This window comes from Schistocerca cancellata, chromosome 12 (assembly GCF_023864275.1).
Source record: "Schistocerca cancellata isolate TAMUIC-IGC-003103 chromosome 12, iqSchCanc2.1, whole genome shotgun sequence".
NCBI classification, from domain to species: Eukaryota; Metazoa; Arthropoda; class Insecta; order Orthoptera; family Acrididae; genus Schistocerca; species Schistocerca cancellata.
The window spans coordinates 153,278,387-153,305,629 of record NC_064637.1 but is presented as its reverse complement, the minus strand read 5'-3'; the positions used below and the strand labels follow the sequence as shown (position 1 = coordinate 153,305,629).

The 27,243-nt window shown below is 38.4% G+C and overlaps 1 protein-coding gene across 3 annotated transcripts in view; it reads right to left on the bottom strand.

Moving 5' to 3' along the window:
• Positions 1 to 1,304: 1,304 nt before the first annotated feature.
• LOC126109889 (uncharacterized) overlaps positions 1,305 to 27,243 on the bottom strand; it is a 287,852-nt gene continuing 261,913 nt past the window's right edge. The window contains exons 8-9 of one of the 3 annotated variants that reach the window (XM_049914978.1): positions 21,691 to 21,722; positions 5,985 to 6,115 (exon numbers count right to left, since the gene is read on the bottom strand). In XM_049914978.1, the coding sequence (XP_049770935.1) occupies positions 21,706 to 21,722 (17 nt within the window). In that variant the 3' untranslated portion in view covers positions 5,985 to 6,115; positions 21,691 to 21,705. Of the gene's footprint in view, positions 6,116 to 21,690; positions 21,723 to 27,243 lie in introns of all 3 variants that reach the window. The other 2 variants (XM_049914976.1, XM_049914977.1) reach the window with 2 other exon arrangements.

Below are 27,243 nucleotides of genomic sequence, written 5' to 3'. Positions count from 1 at the left end.
GAATCCAGTGATTTGGACAATTTCCATGATCTAAATTCCACAGAGACAATGTTGCCTACAATAGCAACAACTGTTACAACACAGCAACCAACTTCATCCTCCAGTTCTACACCTACACATATGTCTTCTGCTTCAATTTGCCACCACTGATCTTTGAATCGTTTGATCTTCTCACCACCTACACAGCACTCAACTATGACCACATTTACTGTTGAAGTTATGGCATTCCCATTGGACGACATTTCAGTGCAACGTCATAATGACTATTTGTTTGTTTTTTTATGTGCGTCTTCATGTATGTAAATCTAAGGATGTTAAGCTAACACTCGTCCAAGCTATTCACTTACCCAAAGATTTTGTCAATGGTTCCCTTTGAGCTTTTACCGACGAGTATGGTATACTGTCAATTGTCATTCTGTGCAACCATCTGCAGTCCCTCCCTTCCGCTCCTATTCAGATCCCACTCTCCCATTCCGGTCATCCCCTATGACAACCAACGTGGATGAAATTTTATGTTATGTCATCCTTGATCACCTCCTTGATACAATTCCCTTCTCCTTTTGCTGCTACACTATGCTCCACACTTCCCTTAGTAGTTCAATACATCGCTCTGTGTGATCTCTCTTTGAACTCACTTGATGTCTAGCTTTGTTCTGTGCTGTTACATTTTGTGATCACAAAGTGAATAAAGTATATCACTATGATAACATGGTGTTAAATGTTATTATTTTGCCATAATATCATTACTCACCACAAGTGTCTAGTAACTTTTTACACAATTTGTCTTGTGAGACACCTACTGATTTATTTCAAGCTGTCTCATGAACACATGACAAGCACTCTGCTTCGTGACTGCCATATATTCCCCAATTCATCACTTCTCCTCAATCTCCTTTATGTATGGTTTGTTCATTTTGCTACATCCACTGTTATGATAAATGAGCTGCAGTGAAACTACTTATGCAAACACGTACCTGACCAATCACATTGGATTGTTAGCGCAATCTGTTGGCAGACACAGCAGGCTGAATGCGTCCCTCAAAACTCAGCATGATTGCGGAAACTTAAGTTGGACTGCTTTAACCACCGTGCTTCAGTACACGTGTACTCTTGTGTTTCCTTTGTGACAGGTCGAGCTGCTTTAATGGTTGCAATGGATATAGGGGCAGGCAGACTAGAAGGAGAATTTGTACACCTATGATTGTAATGGATGAAGTGGGCAACTTGAGGGAGGAAGTTAGAATCAGGATGGAGGGTTGGAGATAAGGGTGACATATGGCTGGGGGAGAGAGGCAGACAGACACAAGATAGGAATGTGGTACTGGTGAGGTTCCTCTGTTGTAGATAAAATGACTGCTAGAAAATTGTAAGAGGACAGTTTCTTTTATTATAAGTTCAGCTTTCATACATGTATAAATCTTTAGTTTTTTTACATGTTTAAGTTACCAAGAATAAGAAAAGATTTCATATATGTTTTCATTTTTATTTATCATTTTCTGTACATATAGAAGAGGCATTTCATTTTCAGCCACAAATATTGTGCAAGTAATGCATCTTCTATAATTTTTATTCACAAGAAAAATAAATGACTGCATCTAATCAAGAAGGAATTGTAGAAAACTTCACTCGCATAGTCTACTCTACCTGTGTAGTAGCTATTTTTAATAGCAGATAGTAGAAAAAAGCTCATTTTGCAATAATATATATATAAACTATAAATTCCTGGTCAAAGACAAATGTTAACAAATTCTCATAGAATAAAGTCCATTTGCTAAACCCAGAAGTTTTACAATTGTGATACTAATTAAAGTTAAGTGTTTATCTGGAAGTTATAAAAAAGATGTTTAATGATAATACTTGAACCTCTTCCCCAATGATTCAAGCATTACATTAAACTTTTTCTAAGAAATTTTTATTTAAAATATTTATTAACTTGCTTTGCTTAGGAGAAATGTACATAAATCTCTCAAAGTCTTAAACCATATTTTTTAATAATCTAAAGAGATATTTAACTGCATTATTAGCATCTGTTATGAATAGCATTTCATGTATTATCAACTTTTATATTATCTCTATAAATAAAAGTTTAGTATTCTTAAAATCTATGTCTCAAGTATAATATTTATATAATAGTTCATATCCTATAACTGTCAGAAGGATTCTTCATCCCCTTCGGGCAAATTCAGTATCTATATGTATGTATATATAGTCTCTTGAGCAGCATTAGTATATGAGTGTTATAATGTAGTATTCAAAACTGCAAAGATTCTCAAAAGTATAGCTGCTACTGAGAAAATGCTATTAATTTTATGTACATGTGATAGCTCACCAAGTATTTGAAAACTGTGTCAACAGAAAAATAAGTTTTATTGACTTATATTAATAATCACTTACAAATATACTTGATTGTTATCAGATGCTCCATCTCCTGCAATAATAGCAACTAAACAGCGTATAGTGCTAACGAGAAAACCTTCCCCTAATTTTCCGTTAGCACTATGCCACTGCAAACTACATGAGCGGCAAATTCGAAAGGTTTTCTTACTTCTAGATGACACTTTTTAAATTGTCAATGTATAAATGCAGATGAGAACAAAATGTATCTATTTAAAATTGTTTATCAAATAAGAAGTTGTATCTATGCTAATTTCAGGCACTCAGACTTAGGGCTACCATCTTCTGAAATGCTTTTGACTACTGTTGCTCATTTTCACTCACAATTTTAGAAACTGCTAGTCTACTTATCATCTGCATAGCTTGCTTGTGCTAAAATCTTTCTAATGGCTAATTACATATTGTGCATTTATCATACTTTTGTACATTTTCAATTGTAAACTATACTGAAGTTTTTGGATAGAATAGGCACAAAAATACTTTCTTTGGGTCAACGCGTGCATCAAGAGTAGAAAATTAAATTTGTGAGGTACTGTAGAAAAATCAAAAACTTCACTAGACTCTAGATTATAATGAAAAGTATGACTACAGTGTAATTAACAAAGAGTTATAATCTCCACATACAGAGATCCACATGCAATATTTGCAACATGTTTGTATATAGCAGATCTGAATCTTGTTTGTGAGAAGTTCTCTATTTGTATGGAAACATTATTCAACAAACCATATGAAAGGTGACCATGTCAATGATTAATCACAAGCTGTTGCTCTGTTGTGAATATCTGAAGCATTCACAAGAATTTTACAAAATAAAATATATATTCTCAAATGTGGCAACTTTTAAGAAAATGCAATGTGAAAATGACTTTACTATGAAATTGCATTTCGAGCTAAAAGTAAGAGATTCAAACTTTCACGTAGACTCAATAATTTCATGTGAATTCTAAATGGTAAATCCAAATGAAAGGTCTCTCATTGTCTTCTTTTTTACAAATTGGTTAAAATTTCTTCATGCTGGGCTCTAATGCAGCCAGAAGAGCACTGCAATGGAACTAAATGAAAAATATGACTAAAGGGCTCTCCCTTCACACACAAAAAGACAATATAAGAGAATATTTATGAGATTAATTTTCAATTTTTAACTTTAAAAAGCTGAGGTTTATACTGACAATATATTGGTTTTAGAATTTTAGCTGTTACCCTCTATGGGAAATCAAGCATGTCTCTCAGAAGGAGATAATATTTCTTTAGTTTCTCACTTATATTCGTTGTACTGTACGGGGAAAAATTAATAAGAAAAACTATTTTTCACACAGCACATTGGAGGCTCAACATGACAGACACAGTTAATACACGTCCAACAGGTGGTCCCTTGTATAAATCACATTTCCTCTCCACTTACATGATAAACTTAGTACTACTCCTGATTTCACCCAGAGTTTGATGCTTACAGTTTATTAACATCAGCAGTACATATGATAAATTTTTGTCATTCAAACGAGTCTCAAGCTCCAGACAATCTTAGTTAGGATAATTTCTGAGTCCTCCTGACAACACTGAATAACCATCTTTCTCTATAGCTTTTATTTAGTTTGACTCATTCAGAAGGTGTTATGATCTTCTGATCTGCACTTAACTGGGTATCATACTACACTCACTTTAATATATAGAGACAATTATTTTAATTCATCTCACAGGCAACAGGTGCATGTGGGTGTGTGCTGCATAATGCACTTTGTGTTGTAATACACAAAGAAAGAAACTGTTGAACAGAGTTCTTCATTGAACTTCATATTTCTGTAGGAGAGCCTAATACGTTGAGAATGTAGAGAAGTGTTTGCACAAGACTTGCACCTATTCCTACACCATATATATACTTGTAGTCCAGTTTTGGCCAATTCTGAAGAAGTTATGATTTGTTACCAATATCACAGAAATGGATGGCTGAGATTGTAGCTATCTGAAGAAATATTTCCTCGGTAAAGATGTTTCCACAAAAAATATTTGTGCTAAGGCTTTTGAAATGCCTTTGTTAGCTATGAAGCAACAATCAAGTCATAGTGATCTATGTCTACTGAAAACCTCTGTACTATCACATAGCTTTGCATTGCTACCCTTGAGAAAAAATAAGGCTCTTCATTATACACGAGAAAATGTGTGTCGTAGCAAAGGTAATGGTAAAATTTTCAATTCATTTTGCGTAGTTGAGAAGCCACTTCTAAAGTTATGAAGGTGTGTGCTAAATTCACTTTTAGTCTTCTGCTCATAGCCTGGAACATTGGCAGAAGTATTAAGCCAAATGAACTGAAGAAAAATTCGTGGACCCCTTTGCATGTAACCTGGTCTGAATGGGCTCTTCAAAGATGTGAGCTGCTGCAACTAGCATTCAGGAAAATATTGCAGAATATTATGAAAGGACTTTGCTAGGTTTTTATTCTTTGGATGCTGCAGTCTTCTGGTGATGTCCTGTATGTATAAGATAGCTTGGAGTTAATTTTCAGAATGCAGCTGCTACTGAGCTATCCTCTAATGGTTAATTATATTAATAACCTCAGACAGAGGAGGTACAGTTGTTCATGTAAGTACTTATTTGACTATTATGAATATTTGTATTGTATGCCATGTATAGACACCACAGGTTTGCTTCATGTGAAATGGTGTCAATAAAACACTGTCACCTTACTTTTGTATCTATGTCGGTTTCTCAGACACCATAAAATGTTGCCGAAGTGACGTTAACAGGAAAGTGAGGTGTATAGTGCATTTGTTTACAATTATAAAAGTGATATAAAATTTGGTAGTTAAAAATGTCAGCTTCACTACTGTCCCATAGCCAATTTGTGACCTACTGAGGCTATATTTTACACATTTAGCTATAAGAATCAAATGTCAAATGTAACTGTTGTGTTATGTAAGAGATGGCTGCAAGGCTTATGCCATAACATTAATAATACTGTGAGAGAGACACAGAGAGAAAGGAAAAAAATGAAATTCTTGCCTGGCCACAAACATTCAGTTATACATGTATGTGTACATAAACATTCCCACCCACACACCCACACACACAAACAACACAAGAGCAACACTTGCTACAGAATTCAAAACCTAATTGGAAACACATCATTCTCATTTTTCAGTGACATTTTCTAGAGAGAGGTAAAAACTTTAGTTTTTATTTACTAGTATGTAACTGGCCAAAACTGGGAATATGCCAACAACTGTTGTGTTTCTCTTTCTGGTGATTTTTACAGCACTACCTCTCCCTGGAAGCACCCTAAGTTGGCCATTGCAATTGCTTTTCGAATTTATGTAACGTGCAGTTACTGTCAATTATATGTACAAGTACCACGCAGAGGAGACGGCGATGATTTTCCGATGTGAAGATGCTGCAGTACGTCGCAGTGACCAGGTTACAGGCAAAGGTGATCGTATCTGTGGGTGGGCGAAGGCTGCTGTGAGGTGGCACTCCCGGGAGGTGACCACACTGTCTACAACTGCTGCTGCTGTGGCGTCGTTGCCCTGCTGCCACGTATCTCGACAGTGACACTCTCGAGCGTGGGTGCAGAGCCCGTGGTTGCTGGTGTCGCGGCCACAGCTGCCAGACTGTGTGGGTGGGCTGAGCTGACCAGCGGGCTGGGAGGAGGCTTTGCTGGTGACCTCGGAGAGCGTGTCGATGTCGCCGAAACGTTACTGCCTTTGCTACCCCGCCGGGAACCGCCGCCTGTGTGAAAAAATGTCACTGTTGTAGTATTCCTCATAATTTCAGACACTGCTCTACTTATCAACTATATAATCACTATCAACTTAGCATTAACATTACCAAGACTTTAATTTTAATTTTATTCCTTTTTGTTTGCTATTGTTCAATAACCTAGTCTCTTATGCACCTAACTGTTTCCATTCAAAGCTGTGTTCAAAAATGAGCTGTGTTCAAAAACCTTATCCGTTTGCGCATAAACCATCGAGTATGGGACACTTTCTTCAGTGAAGATGTGGTGGGGGATATTCGTGTGGAGTCGTGTATTTTCACCTGCCAGCAGAAAGCATCAGTCGCTGGCAGTCGGCTCTGAGTGGGGACTTGTAGTGAACAATTGTCAAAATGGCAGAACAAATTGAGCAATGATATTGCATCAGATTTTGCCAAAAATTTGGTGACACCCATGTGGAAAAATGTTCACAAGATACAACAGTCTTTTGGAAACAATGCCATGATCAACTCATAGATAAGGTTTTATTTTTATTTATTTACTTATTTTATCAAAATTTTCACCATTTGAATGTTAATTGTTCATTTATTTTACACCTAGATGATTTCGGCTTTGTAGCCATTCTCAAGTGCATGTTAAAATGTTAATAAATGTCTGTTGCATCTGTGACATGTCATCCTTGAAAAAAACATATTCTTTATTATCATCATGCATAAGGAGTGGTGTAACTGCTTCAAAGTTGGCTGCAAATCAGTGGACAGTGATCTGTGCTTGGGCACACTCACAGGAAGCCAGGTGCATCACAATTCCACACCACAAGGTCAAACCATCACAAAGGATTACTATCGAGAGGTCATTTGTCATCTTCATGACACCGTGCAGCATGCAAACAACCACATCCACGAACAGAAAAATCTTGTCAGCTCTATCGTGATGGTGGATCTGCCCATTCAGCTCATCCTTGCCAAACACAACATTCTTGTCGTTACTCAGGCTTTCTACTCTCCCAACATGACCTTTGGCTATTTCCTGAACTAAAAATTCCACTGAAAGGAAAAAGAATTTTTTTAAAATTGGCACATTGCCAATTGGAAGTAAGTGTCATTTTGAAACGTTTGTATAATAATTTATCACATCACTATCGCTTACACTTATATGAAATATTTGAAGTACCAGTTTTGGCAAGCAGTTGCCATTTTCAGATGTGATACATCCACTAAAGAGTGCTCTACAGAACATATAAGAAATACAATTAAACACTTTGCACATCACGAAGCCAACAAAAATATTTCCATGAATGTACATCATATCATAACACGGGGAAAATACCATGTGACAATATGATGAACATTCACTGAGATATTTTAGTTGACTTCATGATGTTTGGACTGTATTTGTTATATATTCCGTATGGAGCTCTTTAGTGGATGTTTCATATCTGAAGATGGCAACTGCTTGTTGAAATAGGTAATGGGAACATTTTATATATGTGTAAGAGATGGTGACATGATAAATTATTATACAAACACAATTTGAGTCAAGGGAAGACATCCTGCACAACACGATGGCCTACCTGATCCACATTCCAAAAGACACATTCCAGGAGTGTTTCCAACAGTAGTGGGAACACTGAGAAGACTGTCCACATTATCGAGGAGAATATTTTCAAAGGGGTTAGGGTTCTGTGCATCTAAATCAAAATAGATGTATTTCTGTAACCCAAAGGTGTGATGCTTTTTGAACACATCTCATATACATATCAACTGCCATATGTAGGATGTCTGGATATGAACAAATTAAAAAGCATATTGATTCATCAAATGAGCAACATTCAAGAGTTCATTTCTGGGTGTATTCTATTTTTACTCCATGTTGCTGATTTGCCTAATGATATAAGCACAAGGCAATTTTTGGTTGGAGATCAAATACCTGCACTGATTGAAAATTGTGAAATAAATTCTCACTACATCAATAGTACACTCAGAAGCGTAGAAACATAATTCCAACCAAATGGGATGACTCTGAACATCTTAAAAAGTGATATTATATAGTTTGTGACAAAACAGCTGAAATTCAAAGAAATTAAAATTAGTAATAAAAGTCTATGCATAATAAAAGCGGACACTTTTTAAGTTCCTAAAATTAAAAATGGATATGAATTTATACAGCAGTACACATGTTTATCTAGTAAATAAATTTTGTGGCTTGGCACTTTGATTACACATATTATCAAGTGCTAATGTCATGGGTATATTGATTATAACATGTAATGTTTATTTTCAGTGCAATATTGTTTCTCGGGAAAGTTGAAGTAACATAATGTACGGTCTGAAGTTGTAGAAAAGAATAATTCGTACACGTGTACTACACACCTAAAATAACTATATTATTTACTGTGTTAAAATCTGCATGGATTAATGTTCTTCCTGAACTTCTATAAAATTATGATGTTCTCATGAAAAAAATATAAGAGAAATCATTTTAGTCACTCATCTAATAAAAGAAAAGAAGACAATTTTATTCTTCCTACTCACTGATTTCATTTATAACTCCCCAATATATGAAAACAGAAATCAGCCCAAAAGTAAAAGACAAGAGTATTCTAAAGATGAAGCTACAGGCAATTGGGTGGTGATTGAAGGGGCACAGGTTTAGAGTGTAGAAAGAGAGTGTCTTGGTGTGGGTGGGGGGGGGGGGGGGCTTGTATGATGGATGGGGCAAGGGGTTTGGCAGAAGCTCCTTGATAATATGATGTACAGACATTAATACTCAGTGGAAAAATTCATTAAAATGAACTCTTTAATTTGAACAGGAGGGTAGTTTTCCACTGACAGATATTCACAGTAAAAATCATATTAATGTAGTTATGCTATTGTCCCGCATTAGCTATTGTTTCATAACAATGAGGTTATATCATACATATTTTAGTGTGCACCTTGCTTATTAATTAAATTATAATTACATGTACACTACCGGGCACTTTATAGTGATTTGCAGGATATGGATATAGATGTGGATGTAATAATGACACAAATAATTCACAGTTCTCAGCCCATTACTTTTATTGGGTAGAACCACATATTCATGTTTAGACTTTTAAGTTCATACTCAGTGGGTTGTAGGTTTTGATTTCCACACATTCTGCAACCATTTCTGTGTACTTTGCCATGAATATGAAATGTTGTTGTGTCCACAAGGTGAATGTAGCTGATCCTTTATTGGAATGTTGCAATGCAAGCTCAGCATCTTGTTTCCAATAGAAATAACAAATGGTCAGGGTAACAAGAAGCAATTGTTGAATTGACATGCAGATGGATTTCCGTTGATGTACACCTGTACATGGTCAATGTTATTCTGGGCAATATATGGTTTCAGTAGTTTCTTAATTTTGTGTGTTGCCATTTGCCGTTTGCAAAAGTTGTTGTCAGCAGTGTGGAATATTGCTCTGAGTGGGGGTAAATGTGCATTGGACACACATTTCTGATTATGTTTCAGCATTTCGAATTCCTACTGAGTCTTCTGCTGAACAGGAAACATTATTGCCCTTTGCCTGTTTCTGAACTCAACAGATTTATCACTTATTACTCTTGTCGCAATGCAATAATGTCATATTAGCCTGCAGCTAACAAAATATATTGATTTCCTCTTTATATGTAAACCTGTGTGATTCATATAGAGGAACCTTATAATTCAGTACATTTACTTTCCTTATGTCCAATAACAAAGTATGTCAAAGGCACAAAATATTTAGAGAGGGGTGCCAGTAAGTCTCAAACAAGTGACAACATTTGCTTTCTGAGATTCCTTTGTTCACAGGAATTTACAATAAATTTCCATTGACTGAAATGTACAACAACAACAATATTAATAGTATCCTCCTGAACAACAACAATGTTAATAGTATTCTCCTGCCATAGTTTCCAATTTTTTTCTGTTTTCTTTTATTTAATCAGAGTGGTGTTATTTCCAATCCTCTGACAAAAATCAATTTAATTTTCTTTTTCATTTCCTCTGGAGAAGGGTGTCAAGAATTTTCTTTTAAAATGCACCTCTATCTAGAATTTCGGGGCCTTTTATTCCAATCCTCTTTTAGAATGAATAATTTTTCATACCCAATTTGCCTTAGTCATTCTCTGGGTTCAGTAGTCGTTCTGTAAGTTCTTCCATCATTCATTTGTATCTGATGTTGAGAGAAGATTACCATTCATTTCCTTGTAGAAATATGTACTGGCTCATACTTTTTTTCTATACTTTCATTACTATTCCTACTGTGTTGGGAATCTCAATATTTTACTCAGAATGTTAATCTTCTTCTGTCCCTTGTGTAATTTTTATTTCTCTAGTCATATTCATGTCTAGGCATTCACCTCTGTTCAAATAAATGTGGTAGATTGGCTTGGTAGAATATTCATCTATTGCTGTGAATAAATCCTTTCACTTTCTGCCTGTAAAAGCAACTCCTACAATACCTCAACTATTTCAGTTACTGTTATTTGAAATTTCATGCACTCCAACAACCTTAATGCCCTTTTATTAGAAGCTGTTAGAAGCGCACAAAATGACTATAGTGATAAGTCTCTTTATCCTGTGTCATGAATGTGATGAATGTTTAATTTTTATATACAAAAAAAAGAACAGCAATAACTTTAACACCGTATGAGGAAGGACAAGACTGTAATATAACACTGAAATCAAAAGTCAAAAGCATTTTCACTTGAAATATCAAATGTTTGTCATAACACCAAATTAATTATTCTATTGATCCAAACATCCTACCTAAAACTCACAATCGCCACCTGTTACGGCAAGCCCTTAATAAATTCCAGAAGCAGAAATAAATTATCATAATGGTTCTGCTACAGTCATTAATTTACACCAAAGAAGTACCACCCAACTATTTTTTCTGTTAAGACTGAACTACAGGACAAATCTACAACACTGTTCATGCTAGAGAATACATGCATCACCTTGTGTATGTGTATCTTTTTAGTGCGTGATATTTTGTTGAAAATATCATATTATACTGCTACAAAAAACCAGAGGAACAATGACAACATCAATAGCAGGGAATTAATGTGTTAAGTTCATTAGCTGTCAAAATGCATTCACTGCAAATTATAGTGAATGATTTACTTGAAGCTATTGTTGCCATTAACAGACACTTAATATACAAAAGATACAAAGTTAAACAACAGAATAAGTTATTTTAAACTTCTAGCTAATGACGATTCTACTTTTTAAGAGATCAGGATGGGGATTAACACAGACACCTACTAATACAGAGACACATATTAATAATGTCCTAAGCTTATTGCATAACATAATAAAAAAAGAGCTGCAAATTTTAAAGATTTTTATCATTGTAATAACGGTTGACTTTTACTATTGGCAAAAGTATACTCAGTTTGATGTCTTAAAGAATTTAACAGTGAACATTGTATTTAACAAAATCAAAAAGCCACACAGATATCCATATTACATTCTCGATAAGCCGATGTTAGAAGCACACTGAGACATATCTCAACACATGAATGACATTTGCTGATGTGAAGGATTTCTCTTTCAGGTTAAGGACTCATTATATTTATGTACTCAGAAATGATTAAAGTGTATTAAATAAAACCACGCATATCAAGCAGTGAAACCAAATGTGTTTTGTCATTAGACATTTTTATTTGAATCGTTCAACATGTGGATGGGCCAAAACCAAATTGCATCAAATTAAAATGGACTCTGCATTACTGGTAGTATTTTATATAATTTATTTCTGGATTAATAAATGAGGGCAGTTGAAGACGTTACTGGAAGCAAATTTAATTATTTTATTTCCTAGCAGCGAAATGATCAATGTGTCACTGGGGAACATTGGGATCAGAAATTGAACATGTATGTTATTTTACATGAAATACGAGTACCGTCTTGATAAAATATTTTAGAATGGAATTAGCAACATTCTTGGCCACCATGAAATATTTACTGGCAATGGTAACTGGTTTTGGTCAAAATGTGGCCATTTTCATACCATATTACACCATCATGTCAGGCGGTAGTAGGGAACAGAGCAGGTATTGTAGGTCCACGAACATTAACTGCTCGACATTGATATTTGTGGATCCTGGATACCTGTTATCATGCTGTAATATTGTCTGCAGAGTGTCACATTTTGATCAAAACCACCTACCATTGCCAATAAATATTTTATTGTGATTGGGACTGTTTTTAATTCAGTTTTAAAATGGTCTAGCTGTCATAGTCATATTGCACATAGCATCCATACCTTATGGTCATTTACACTGGAAAAACAAAAGACAAAATAACTGCTTTACTTTGGTTTCAAAACATAATTTTGCCAATTTCAAGCAAATGTGATTGTGGTAAATGCTCCACAATTTTAAACAAAAAATTAATATGTAGAAAATTTTGTCAGCTGTAAACTCTTTCTCGGTTAGAGGAACTGTTGGCCCAGGCATATAGGGGGTGCAAAATCTGACCTGTTAAAAAAATGTAGTTTAATATTTAACCAGGAGGGTACATGAGTTCTCCTACGCCCTTGTGTTCCTATTTCCTGCCCACCAGAAGAAGCCTTTCCCTTGGCCAATGACTGCAGAGGCAGTCATCACAGTGGTACATATGTAGTGTCATTTCACCAAGTAGCATCATAAAGAAATGGCTACTACCCAACAGAAATCTAATGCTAAGGTGGTTCATGTGGCAACAGTGTGCCTGATTCACACAGTTGCCATCTACACAACTCACTTATGTTCAACAGTGGAGCTCTTGTTGCAACTTTGGTACAGTATTGCAGGATCTCAAATGTCAGCAAGTCAGTGCTGACACAGGTATGCTGTTTGACCAAAGGCATCAGATTTTCGCAGACTGAGGACTGGTGTGAGACTGAGAGAGAGTGCTTAACAGAATTGCAAGTGTAATGCAAAACATATCTCACTTAATCAAAATGTTTCATCTGACTTTTATTTCATCTTTTGAATGAAGGAACAGATTCATGTCTGCTACTTCCATTGTGGGTATCCATAATTTTGTGTGTAAGTGTAACTGCTGGGAGTCTTTCAGCATGTCCATAAAATTTAAATCTTTCTAATGTTTGCTGCCAGGTCTGACAATTCCTCAGTTGCTTTATGGGTTTCAATTCATACCAGGCCTCAGTTTTTTCTGGTCCAAGAATTTCCTTTGTAATTCACCAACGTTCCTTCAGGATGTTTTCCAGAATGGCTTTTCTGGTGAGAATTAAAATTTCTCTTCCATACAGGACTTCAGGATTTATCACTGCGTTGTAATGTTTAACATTTTTGTGTATCAGCATGCCCACTCCATCCTGTGTTCTCCTACATGCTCTCTTGAGTTTTTGTAATTGAACTCTCAGTGTTCCCTTTAGACTTGTTTGTTCTATGATCTCAATGAAACACTTGAAGTATCTTAACCTTCTGATTTACTGTACTTCAAGTTTAATTTCTGAATGTTACATTTATTACCGATGAAAAAAAAGTGTTTGTAGGCCAGGTTTTTCATCATATTCTTTGAGGATTTCTACCCAACTGCTGTGATTTCCCCGTACTCTAAAATTGCTAAATTGCCTGTGATGATTAAGCAAGAGATATTAATGTCATCTTTGTTCACCCAAGCTGAATAAGTTTCCAGTGATTTTGGTTTACGAATTCTTTTTCCCATTCCCCAAACACTTTATCTAAGATTAGATTGAGTAGTGACACTTCCTCTCCTTAGTGAATACCTGTTTTGTTGTCGAAAGGTTCTCATATTTCCACCATAAATTTTACCTTGGACTTTGTGTCTAGTCCCTGTCCTTCTGGGACACTGAAAAGAGACTGTCATTAAACTAAGTCATGACTTTTTGAAATCAATGAAATTGTAGATGACTGGGCTGTTATGGGTTGCCTTATATTTTAGTACTGTATTTAGGTTGAAGACCTATTCTACACATGGACACCTTGATAGAAAGCTCGTTGAGTATTCAATGATCTTGTGTTAAAGGTGTAAGTGTGTTCTTTGAAATAAACATGCTGCGAATATCTTGTTTTTATGTGCGCCATATATCTGTGATGATTTAAGTTATTTCCACAAGTGTGTTTGTCCCTATATGCTTCAATAACTCCCTGATGATGCTGTCTTCCCCAGATGTCCTGTTCTTTTCGAGCAAAGGATATGCTTACAAACTGTAGCTCAAGGAAGTATCTCCATACAGTTGTCATGATTTGTCAGAGCAAGTTTATTGTCCTCCTTTTTGAAGCACAGATTCTGTGGTGTGTATCAATGGATATTTCCAAGTACATTCTGTAAGAGTCATGTGTGTTGACTTCCCTCAAGTTCTTTTCAGTAATTTAATATTGCTTGCTCTCTATGTGTCTCCTCTTTATCGGTCTGGTTAATTTAGTCACTTGCTTTCTAATCTCGAAAAAGTCTTCTTTAGTCTTGGGTGAATTTCTGGAAGACTCTCTTTCATTCCTCAAAAGGGTCTTCACGTACTGAATCCCACCAAAATTGTTTCATTTTATTTTTCTGCAGGGTAGCTTTTTGGCTTTCTGTATAATCTTGGTTTGGAACTGTTCCCAGGTGACTGCTTCTTCTTTCTCCCATTTCTCTTTTATATTAGTTTCTTAGATCTTTTTTGTGTCAAATTTATGAAGGCTTGTACTGTTGCAGTGCACTCTTTTGGGGTAAACTTAACCCTTACGACCACAAGATAGTGACCGGAATTGATGTTTACACCTCTGTGGATCTTTACATTGAGAACTTCCTTCTGTGAATGATATGTGATGGTAATATGATTGATTTAGTGCTCATCAAGCAACTGAATGGGTCCCTGCAGGTTACTGGCTTTCAGAAATGTTTCCCCAGAGAAGTTGACATGAGGTTCAGATTCTTTTGTTGACACAAAACAATGGGTATAGCTCTATTCTCATAGGTGAATTTATGTGCTGGGGAACTGTCAACAATTTTTTGGTATACATACTATCCACCAAGTTGCTCACTGAAATAGCATAGAAGGATTCTTATATCTGTGGTTTATTATCATCATTATCAATACTCCGTTTTTTTTATAGCTGAAAGTTTGTGACGCATCACATGATCCTCTCAACAGTCTGTCTCCGTTTTTCCATCTTTTGTAGGTTTCGTTTGTCTATCCTTTCCCATAATCCCGATTTTCTTCCCTGCAGTCTTTCCCCTATGACTTTCCCTTGGATGATCATCTCTTTCAAGTTATCAACCTTGGAAAAGACGATTGTCCAAAGCAAAGTCTTTATTCTACATCATACTACATCCAGTGTACAATACCTATATAAACAATACAATATTGTTTTTACTTTTTTTAGAAACTTTTGATTAAATTTGTTGTGTGCAATATTTTACATAAGTAAACATCATGTAAGAAATTTTATCAGTAATACTTAATTTCTATTGGACCTACTTACAAAATAATAATTTTTATGTAGAAAAGTGGTAGAAATGTAGTTTTTTGGTGGGAGGGATGGGGGACAGATCTGACACTTCTGCCGAGAGTGTAGGATCACCTCGCTATGGCTGTGGTCTTAAATGGATACTAAGAGATAGACACAGAGGTGACAAAAGTCATGGGATACCTCCTAATATTGTGCCGGACCTTCTTTTGCACGAAGTAGGCGGAAACTTGATGTGGCATTGCCTCAACAACTTGTTGGAAGTCTCCCGCAGAAATATTGAGCCTTGCTGCCTCTATAGCTGTCCGTAACTGTGAAAGTGTTGTCGGAGCAGGAGTCTGTGCACAAACTGACACTGGATGATTTGGGTGGTCAAATCATTCACTCGAACTGTCCAGAATGTTCTCCAAACCAATTGCAACCAGTTGTGGCATGTAAATTTTCATCCATAAAAATTCCATCATCGTTTGGGAACACGAAGTGCGTGAATGGATGCAAATGGTCTCCAAGTAGCCACAGATAACCATTTCCAGTCAATGACCCAGTCCTTTCCAAGTAAACACAGCCCACACCATTATGGAGCCCCCACCAGCTTGCACAGTAGCATGCTGACAACTTGGGTTCACGGCTTCGTGGGCTGTGCACTACGTTCGAATCCTACCGTCAGCTCTTACCAACTGAAATTCATCTAGGGTCCAATTGGTATGCTCATGAGCCCAGGAGAGGTGCTGCAGGTGATTTTGTGCCATTATCAAAGGCACTTGTGTTGGTCCTCTGCTGCTATGCCTACACTCCTGGAAATGGAAAAAAGAACACATTGACACCGGTGTGTCAGACCCACCATACTTGCTCCGGACACTGCGAGAGGGCTGTACAAGCAACGATCATACGCACGGCACAGCGGACACACCAGGAACCGTGGTGTTGGCCGTCGAATGGCGCTAGCTGCGCAGCATTTGTGCACCACCGCCGTCAGTGTCAGCCAGTTTGCCGTGGCATATGGAGCTCCATCGCAGTCTTTAACACTGGTAGCATGCCGCGACAGTGTGGACGTGAACCGTATGTGCAGTTGATGGACTTTGAGCGAGGGCGTATAGTGGGCATGCGGGAGGCCGGGTGGACGTACCGCCGAATTGCTCAACACGTGGGGCGTGAGGTCTCCACAGTACATCGATGTTGTCGCCAGTGATCAGCGGAAGGTGCACGTGCCCGTCGACCTGGGACCAGACCGCAGCGACGCACGGATGCATGCCAAGACCGTAGGATCCTACGCAGTCCCGTAGGGGACCGCACCGCCACTTCCCAGCAAATTAGGGACACTGTTGCTCCTGGGGTATCGGCGAGGACCATTCGCAACCGTCTCCATGAAGCTGGGCTACGGTCCCGCACACCGTTAGGCCGTCTTCCGCTCACACCCCAACATCGTGCAGCCCGCCTCCAGTGGTGTCGCGACAGGCGTGAATGGAGGGACGAATGGAGACGTGTCGTCTTCAGCGATGAGAGTCGCTTCTGCCTTGGTGCCAATGATGGTCGTATGCGTGTTTGGCGCCGTGCAGGTGAGCGCCACAATCAGGACTGCATACGACCGAGGCACACAGGGCCAACACCCGGCATCATGGTGTGGGGAGCGATCTCCTACACTGGGCGTACACCACTGGTGATCGTCGAGGGGACACTGAATAGTGCACGGTACATCCAAACCGTCATCGAACCCAACGTTCTACCATTCCTAGACCGGCAAGGGAACTTGCTGTTCCAACAGGACAATGCACGTCCGCATGTATCCTGTGCCACCCAACGTGCTCTAAAAGGTGTAAGTCAACTACCCTGGCCAGCAAGATCTCCGGATCTGTCCCCCATTGAGCATGTTTGGGACTGGATGAAGCGTCGTCTCACGCGGTCTGCACGTCCAGCACGAACGCTGGTCCAACTGAGGCACCAGGTGGAAATGGCATGGCAAGCCGTTCCACAGGACTACATCCAGCATCTCTACGATTGTCTCCATGGGAGAATAGCAGCCTGCATTGCTGCGAAAGGTGGATATACACTGTACTAGTGCCGACATTGTGCATGCTCTGTTGCCTGTGTCTATGTGCCTGTGGTTCTGTCATGTGATGTATCTGACCCCAGGAATGTGTCAATGAAGTTTCCCCTTCCTGGGACAATGAATTCACGGTGTTCTTATTTCAATTTCCAGGTGTGTATTAATGGCAATTTCACCACACTACCCTAATGGATACATTTGTTGTACATCCCACATTGATTTCTGTAATTATTTCATTCAGTGTTGCTTGCCTGTTGGCACTGACAACTCTATGCAAACGCCATCACTCCCAGTTGTTAAGTGAAGGCCATATGCCACTGAAGAGGTAATGCCAGAAATGTGATATTCTCAGCACATTCTTGACACTGTGGCTCTTAGAATATTGAATTAGTTAAAGGTTTCAAAAATGGAATGTCCTATTCGTCTACCTCCAGCTACCATTCTAGCAATAATCATGTCAGAATCCTTTTTGCATGTATCACCTGAGTACAAATGACTGCTCCACCGGTGCACTGTTCTTTCATATCTCGTGTCTGTGATACTACTGCCATATGTTCAAAAATGGCTCTGAGCACTATGGGACTCAACTGCTGTGGTCATAAGTCCCCTAGAACTTAGAACTACTTAAACCTAACTAACCTAAGGACAGCACACAACACCCATGATTTTTGTCACTTCAGTGTGTAGTTAGTAATGGTTATTTACATATTATACACAGGATCGTTATGGGTACCTTTGGGACTATCAGAATTCGTGCTATGTAATGGTCGAACTTTACGATGGTTGATATACTAATGAAAAAGAAGTAATTTTTTCATAACATTTTACTACAAATTAACACTTGTCACATTTTATTGTAAATATTTCTGCTACTCCTCATTCTTGCCAAATATTACACTCCTAGGTTTAGTGGGAGGCACCTAAATTCGTCGATAAGTGTGTTATTGATTACCAAAATATCTGACATAAATCACCGTACTTGTCGATTGCATTGACATAGAAGCTTCTATAAGGGCCATTCGAAAAGAAACGAGCCAGAGGCATAATTACAGAAAGCAGTACCAGTATGTTAGAAGTGTTGACCCTGGTTGTTGAGACATTTGTCTCACTGTGACACACGGTGGTGAATGGCTGTCTCATAAAATTCCTGGGACTGCGATGTTAACCAGTTCCATACGTACAGCTGGACGTTGTCGTCCGAGGTGAATTGTTTGCCCCTCAGAGCCTTTTTAAGGGGACAAAAAATGGCATAATCGCTGGGAGAGAAGTCTGGACTGTTTGGAGCGTGACCAGGAACCTCCCATTTGAATTTATGCAGGAATGCCATTACTGTGTTGGCCGTATGAGGCTTTGCATTGTCGTGGAGCAGAATGACCCCACAGGTGAGATTGCCTGGTTGTTTTGATTTGATCGCTTGGCGAAGGGTGGTTAAGGTTTGCGAGTAATGCTGGGCATTCACTGTTGTCCCGTGCTGCAGGAAGTGAATAACAAGGGGGCCATCTTGGTCAAAGAAGAACGTCAGCATAACCTTTCCTGTACTCATGTGGATGGCCTTGGCTTTTTTTGGTTGTGGTGACCCTGGATGCTTCCACTGGAGATTTTGTAGTTTTGATTCTGGTTCGAAGTGATGACACCATGACTCATCTCCAGCCACCACTGGTGCCAAGAACGCATTCCCTTCCCAAGCATAGCGCTGCAGATGAGCAAGACAGTGGGCCATTCAACATGCTTGCTGGTGTAGTTGAAGACTGTGGGGGCACCTATTGGGCACACAAATTGTACATGAGCAGTTATTCTTTATGATAGTGTGAACACTTCCGACGCTCAATCCAACCACGGCGGCTATGGCTTTCACTGTTACATGGCGGTCGTGGGTAATGAGTGCATCTACCAGCTGGACAATGTCATCGGTAATTCAGTGTGGTGCTCCAGGCCGTGCATCTTCAGCTAACGACACCTGTCCTTCCCTGAAGCGCTTGTGCCATGCCTTGACCCTTGCAAGGGACATACAGTCTTCGCCATACACCTGTGACATTTGTTGATGAATGTCCGTTCCTCCTACTCCTTTTGCTGTCATATAATGAACAGCTCTTTGCTCTTCTGTTGCCACCCCCATGCAATGCGACTGGCAGTGATGGATAATTGATGCGTGCTGCTGCTAGCTATGTATAGTCATGTGGCAACTTCCATGCTGTAGTCGGAACCACACCTCATTACGCACGCCACAATATTACCCTTCTGCCACCAGTTTGCACATTCCAGACCATTTCTTTTTGAATGCCCCTTATATTTTATACACAACAAAGGGACCAGATGCCTCAGTACGTAACATAAATTTCCATTCAATATCTCCAATCAGTCCCTGGAGAATTCACACTATGTAATGGCCGAGCTTTACAATAGTCGGTATATAAATGACAAGAATTTTAATACAAGTTAACAGTTTTCGGAATTTTTCATAACTATTGCTACTAATTCTCATCTCTTGCTAAATATTATGCTGCTACGTCAAGTGGAAGGCACCTGCAATGGGCAATAAGTGAGTTATTGATTACCAAAGTATCTGAAATAAATTGCAGTAGTTGTCAATGCATTGCCTTAGAATCTTCTATTTTGTACACAATGAAGGAACCACATACCTTAGTATGTGTCATAAATTTCCACTCGATAGCTCTACCCAGTCCCCAGAGAAAATAGTCATATATCAGTGGACAAAGCATCTCTCGAAGTTTTAAACTCACATTACAAGTGATCACAAAGGGCATTACCTGTGTCTTGGCAAGCGTCAAAATGTGCTAGCACTTCCTTGAAGTCACTAACATAATATGACCAGAAAGGCTTGACGACAGACCACTTTGGTAATCTAGGAAGGAGTAATGATTTGTCAACATGTTGTGACATGTCTGTCCCTTTGTCCTTCTGGCATTATGTAGGGTCAGAGGCATCTGTGTGTGTGGTTGTGTGTGTGTGTGTGTGTGTGTGTGTGTGTGTGTGTCTGTGTGTGTGTGTGTGTGTATGTTTGAGCTGTAGCTTCGAAAAGGATTGATAACAAAACTAGTGTGCCTGTGGAGGACTCAACATTTCTGCTTTTTGGTGAATGGCCTCCTTTACTCCTACATAATTTATATTCTACCAGAACTTACCTCCTCATTTTTTGACATTAATTTGAATTATAACATAATGTAAAAATGTTTGTTTCATGGAAAGGTACAAAAAACTAAAAAAGCCAATTTCTTAAAACAATTAAGTTACTCAGAGACTTCTACAGTGCAGTTCCCGGTACAAGGAGACTCCATTAGGACACCTGCAACAACTTTTGTTGATTGTCCATAGAGTACTTTAGGCAAGGAATCAGAACAAAGGCAAAAAACCAGTGCACTGATTGCAGAATTCAGTCAGGACAATTATGCCAGTCATTTTCCTACATTTTGGAGCAGAAAAACCATTTTACGATCAAAAAGTAGATATCTATTGTCTAATATAGCAACACTCTTCTGGCTACTTGCAAAATAGCTAAACATTTGAATATAATTCATTCCTCTGTTTCTATTTTTTTACTCCTGTCCTGCTAGGATTCAATATTGTTTCAACAGATGGTTAATTGAATGGGACCATTTCTTCAGTGGTATCTGTTCATAAATATGACTCATATGACTCAAAACCTTGTCTATTCTCTTGCTTCATGTATATCTGGGAACTAAAACAAAATTGCATCAAAGAAAAATAAATTTTCAGTGTGCTTCCAACAAACAACAGAATCTATGTTTATCTTTATTTCATAATTTAAATTTGCTAATTTTTAATGACGTAGTATCAGTAAGTACTCCATACCATTCCGGCATGCATTGCTTCCACATCAAGTTATAGTGCTCTGAAACAAGTGACAGACATCAAATGAAACTTATAAGAGGAATTGAATCCCATAGGGATGTCCAACAATACAGAACTCCTCCTACTCAACATTCAGGGTTTCCTGAGGTGCATTTTTTACATTATTATTTACTTTTCACTACAGACCACAGTAAGGGAATTTGCAAGCAGGCAAAGGCACTGAAAATTGCACATACCATGCGACACCAATACATTTAGCCCGAGAGAAATGCAAGCAACAAACCTCAAAGCATTTGAATTAGACCTTTCCTGCAACTGAAAACAAAAACAAGGGTAATTAATTGTGGCAACCTGTTAGATAACATGCATGCTCATGTGGTTAAAAAATGTGTTATTAATGAGAACAAGGCAACAATCATTAGCATCTGGCAAAATTCCAGAAGTCCATTGTTTTGAACATGTAATTCATTGTTTTCCATTACCAGTGCACGAGAAACTGTTTCACACTCACTACCTTTGAAAATAAGTCGCATTATTTCCTGCTTGACTTAAGTTACAAAATATCTGAAAATAAATATTACTTGAGTAGCATACAGTTTTTGAACAAATTATCTTCCTCTCAGTCTGGAATATATTACTGTCTACATTCAAAATTTGATTAGACATGTCATATATGAATTCTGGTTTCTTCAATTTAATACCAGTACTGCCAAAGTTTTGGACTTGGCATTCAGAACAAACATTACATGTACAATGTAGACACCAGAGAAAATGTGTGAAAGAATTATCACTCCAGGAGAACTTGTAAGAACAAAGGTGGTAAGAATGTGGAACACATACTAAGACGACACTCATTTTTAGTGGACTTCAAGGCAGTGGCTGATACCAGTGTAACTAATAAAGTTTCACTATATAATAATGGAAACTTATTGTCTCATGTGATGATAGAAACTGTAATTTTTTTATTTCTCCTCAGTTATCCAAATGCACATAACATTAAGCTCTGTAAATTTTTGAGAGAATACTGGTGATGACCAGAAGTTATCTTTTTAAAAAGTAGACAGTAAAGGAGAAGAACTGTAGGGTTGCAGTGATGAGTATTTATGCATCAGACAGTATTATCAAGAATATCGTGCCTATTAAGTTTCATGAGTGGTGGATATGGCAGTAAGGGTAATTGGCAATTATAGATTTCAAAAATTGCCACTGCCTTGGGGAAATCCAAGAGACTGGAGTAGTCTCTTATTTAGTTTATGCAGCTTATAGACACAGTCATCAGCATCATCAGCAGCTGCAGCAGATACAAAAGGAATGCCTTGTTGATGTAGCCATCCTTCTCTGTCCCTCACTATCTTTATGATTTGATTTTAGTTGCTGCATTTCATACTACTTACAAAATTTAGTTTTATGAATGTTACGGGCGGTATCAAAACTTTTCTTTCCATTTCCAAGAGAAAAATAGTTTTCAACTTGCTAAGAATAGGGAAAGAAATATTGTTTAATCACCTGTAAAATGGTATCAATGTTAGACTGTGCAAAAATGGGCACGTTGAATAACGAAATAACCTGAATTTCAAAAGAAACATTTTTCGCCACATTTCATGAGAAAAATAATGTATTACATGTAGTCGGTGCATTCTTGTTGCTTCTGCTGTAATAAAAATCGTCACAGAGAATATAGACTGTGATATTACTAACAATCTGTAGAACCATCGTGAGGAATTTGGCCTCAGAATAATCGTATTCTTAGAACAACTATCATTGGCCGTTACTTTTCGCACTTCTGTGCGACAGCGATAGAAAAATGCGATTGGTGTTTCCAAAAGCATTTATATGTGGTATAAATTAATTACAAATGTTATATCCGGATGCAGACAGCGGGTTTACAATTATCGAATCTTATCGGTTTATGCGAGTGTGCCATCGATATGCGAATTATATCGCTGTTCGTGGAACCAATGTTGAATCTAAATTCAAACACATGCGCGCGTTGTTCAATATTGCATATATTTTATGTATAAAGTTTTCGGTTGCTTACGCTGTATCATGCTTGTTCCTCTTACGCTTTTTGGCAGGAGACGCTGTTATATGTAAGTATCATAAAGTTGTATTGAACAAATTATTGCTAATCATTAAGTTGAAAGCAATTTTTAGATCATTATTTATGCTACAGTGCAACAGAAAAATCATATCTCATTTTATATAGGTGTGCAAATTGTTCTATAATTCACATTATTTACTGAATTTCAGTGTTAGTTCACAGGAGACGAAAGTTGTCAACGATAAACAACGGCTTTGCTGTTTTATCACGACCTTCTTATAACGCGTAGTGGTTGTCTGTTATGCGACATAGGCATCGCACGCAGGGGAGATAAATTTAAATTCTGACTTTCGTTTTTATTCTCATTTTTGGATTTAATAATTTTGCCATCCAGTAGGTACTGGGTTGGCCACAATTACATCTGAGAAACGTGTGCCGGTATATCTCGAACAGGTCCGCGGGACATTCAGCAGGCTAGAGGATAAGGCTTTCAATCCCAAGTCAGCCTCAGTAATCAGTGCAGTATCTTTCCTAATTGAAATTTTCTTTTGACTAACAACATTGTTGTTGACCTTTTGATCAGAGCAAGTAATAAGTGTACTAATTTCTTCTCTTCAAGTGTATTTTTAAGTGTTCTTGCCGTGTAAGTTGACAATGAGGACTTGTTTGAACACTCTTATAATATACTGATGAATCTAGAAGCAACTTCACCTACAGAGAATCATTCCTTGCCACTTAGTTCAGCACTGCAAATTATGGAAAAGGAAAACGAATGCAAAAAAATTATAAGGCAGCGATGCTTTAGGAATATGAGGTGCAGAGGACATAAAGCTTGAATTCAGGAGAGTGTATGGCCCTTCTCTGTGGAGATACAATGATCCTATGAGGGATTCTATCATAACAGTACAGATTCTAAATTGTTGTCCAAGGTCGATACTACTGCTTTCCTTGAGAATACATGTACTGTATATAAAATTTAGCAGTGCATTGACTTTACTGTAATAGCCATCTTTGTGAATGAGTATGGAGATGAAAAGTGCAAACACCTGAAAGATCAAGGAATGGTGCCTATAGCTCATAGGACATTTTGGGTTTGATGAGTTGTGTGCCTGAATGGTACCACACTTCTATAATGACTTTAGATGTGACACAGTTAATGGCAGGAAGCGTGGCTGAAAAACAGTTTTAAAATACAGCAGTGTTTCCTTCACATCAGAAGGAAATGACAGTTGATCACAACATAAGGGATCCTATGCCTTACACTGAAATAGGCATTAAAACTTACTAACAGAGCAAATGTGTTGGTGGACAGGGGCTCCCGTCTAGACCTTCGCTGTTTGTAAGCAACTAAGAGTGCCTTTCCTTTCTGTTATTCAGCAATTCCATTGATTTTGCTTTTGATAATTAATATTTCTTTATTGGGGTGGCGATGATTCTGCTGTGGTTCAGTTTAAATATGACGTATGATACTAAAGTTGACAGATTGGTCATATTGTGAGCACTGGAGCAACATTGGAAAGCTGGCATTGGTAATTCTGTGTTTCTTCATTCCACGAAAATTCTCCCAACTGCAGTCAGTTTCCTAGACAACATCATGCTGAGTGCATTCTGTTTTTATACACACATAGCTTCTTATCATCACAACGGAGGGGGATTGATTTTGAAAACCAAAGGGTTGTGATGAAGTTCCTTTTAAAAATAGGGAAAATATGTTCAGGAATTCTTGAAATGATGAAAGCTGCTTACAAAGAGTGTCTTGTGAAGAAAAGTCTGTTCTTAAAGAGGGTGAGGAGTTCGAGAGAGAGGATAAACTCAATGTGGAATGATTAAGGGACAGGATTTTTTATTTCCACACACAGTGTTATCTGTATGCAGAAGTTGAACTAAGCTGTCAGCTCAGGTCGTCATCTAATGGTCAGAGGTGCCACTATTGCCACTGGATTTAATAAAGACATCATGCACCTCTGTCTTACACATTAGTTGGGGGGCGCTGATGACCTCGATGTTGAGCACCCATAAACCCCAACACACACACACACACACATTAGTTGGGAATTTACAAATATTGTGCAAAACTTGCTTTCAAAAATTCCAGCCAAACAAATGGTTATGGCAGGTGACATTTGTATGCAGGGTGATGTTGCTAAATGGATATAAACTGCAGGAAACATTTCCTAAGAAGATAGGCCTAAAGAGCAAATAGATTGTATTGACATATGGGCAGAAATTCATGGTGTGCATGTATTAATTCATCTCATCTGCACAGTCCAATGCAACACACATCAGCCTCCAACGAGACACTACTGGGTAAGGTGTTCGAAATGACCCCCACGGGCCTCTAAAGCATGTGCTAACATGAGGTGGTAGCAACGGATCACACATTCAAATGCGACATCCTGCAAGTGAATAGCATTACAGGCAACAGGAATGTGTTATTGCAGTGTATGCATGTTTGGGATGTGTGTGAAACACACAACTTCTTTCAGGTGTCCCCACAAGTAGAAATCTAAATGGCTGAGGCTCAACGACCAGACCAGCTATGGGACTCGACCGTCTTGTCCGATCCATTGGCCAGGGTAGATGTTATCGAGATGCCTCCGTGCAGGAATTTGAAAGTGTGCTGGAGCACCATCATGTAGTGGTTATATTAGCCTTCTTACCATCAAAGACACTTCTCCCAGCAAGGGAGGCAGTGCACCTGCAGGAATTACAGATACCCCTTGGGTGTAGGATGACTGGAACCAGGAGATGGTCTTGCTGATGGTTCATTATGACGATTCTCCATACTACACAGGTGGATGTTGTGAAGGTTGAAGACACTGTCCCATGTAATGGATGTGAAGGAGAATGCTCCACACAGTTGCCTGGTTTACCTCATGATGGTGAGCCACCTATCTGGTGCTGATACCAGGGCCATATGCTACAATGTTCAACACCAATTCAGCCAAGGCTCTCACATGAGGGGCATTCAATAAGTAATGCAACACATTTTTTTTATCTCAGCCAATTCCAGTTGGAAAAATATGAAATTTGTTGTGGTAGCTCATGGAACATTCCAAACTCAGTTCCTATAGTTTCATGAAGTCCCGATAGGTGACAGCACTATATATAACCTTTAAAATGGTGTCTGCAATGGAGGTGTGTTGCAAGCAGAGAGATGTCATTGAGTTTCTTTTGGCAGAAAGATAGAGCATTGCAGATATTCATAGGTGCTTGCAGAATGTCTACAGAGACCTGGCAGTGAACAAAAGCCTGGTAGATGGTTGAGCAAAGTGTCTGACATCACCACAACAAGGTCGCACAAACCTGTCCAGTCTCCCATGTACTGGTCAGCAGCACACAGCTGTGACTCCTGCAATGTGTTCGTCACCACAAAAATGCAAACAAACTTGTCCTTCCCTATGACAATTAAAGGCTCACATAAGGCTGCATACCCAAGAGGAGCTCACAAAACTTCACTGGATTGTTCTTCTTCATCCACTCTACAGCCCGGACCTCACACCTTCCAGCTTCCATCTGTTTAGCCCAATGAAGGATGCCCTGACACTGCCTTAGAGGTGTCGGATGCACCCCACGCAAAGCACTATGTGACTGATGGGGGAGATTATTGATGCAGCAAGACATTGGCTCTGATGTCAACCAGTGCTGTGGAAACATGCGGGCAAACAAGCCCCTGTTAAGGTGGCATAAGGCTGTCACATTGCACATAGATTAAGTTGAAAAATAGAGTTTTGTAGCCAAAAGAGTGAAGAATAATATGGTGTATTGGAATCCTGAATAAAACCAACTTGCTTT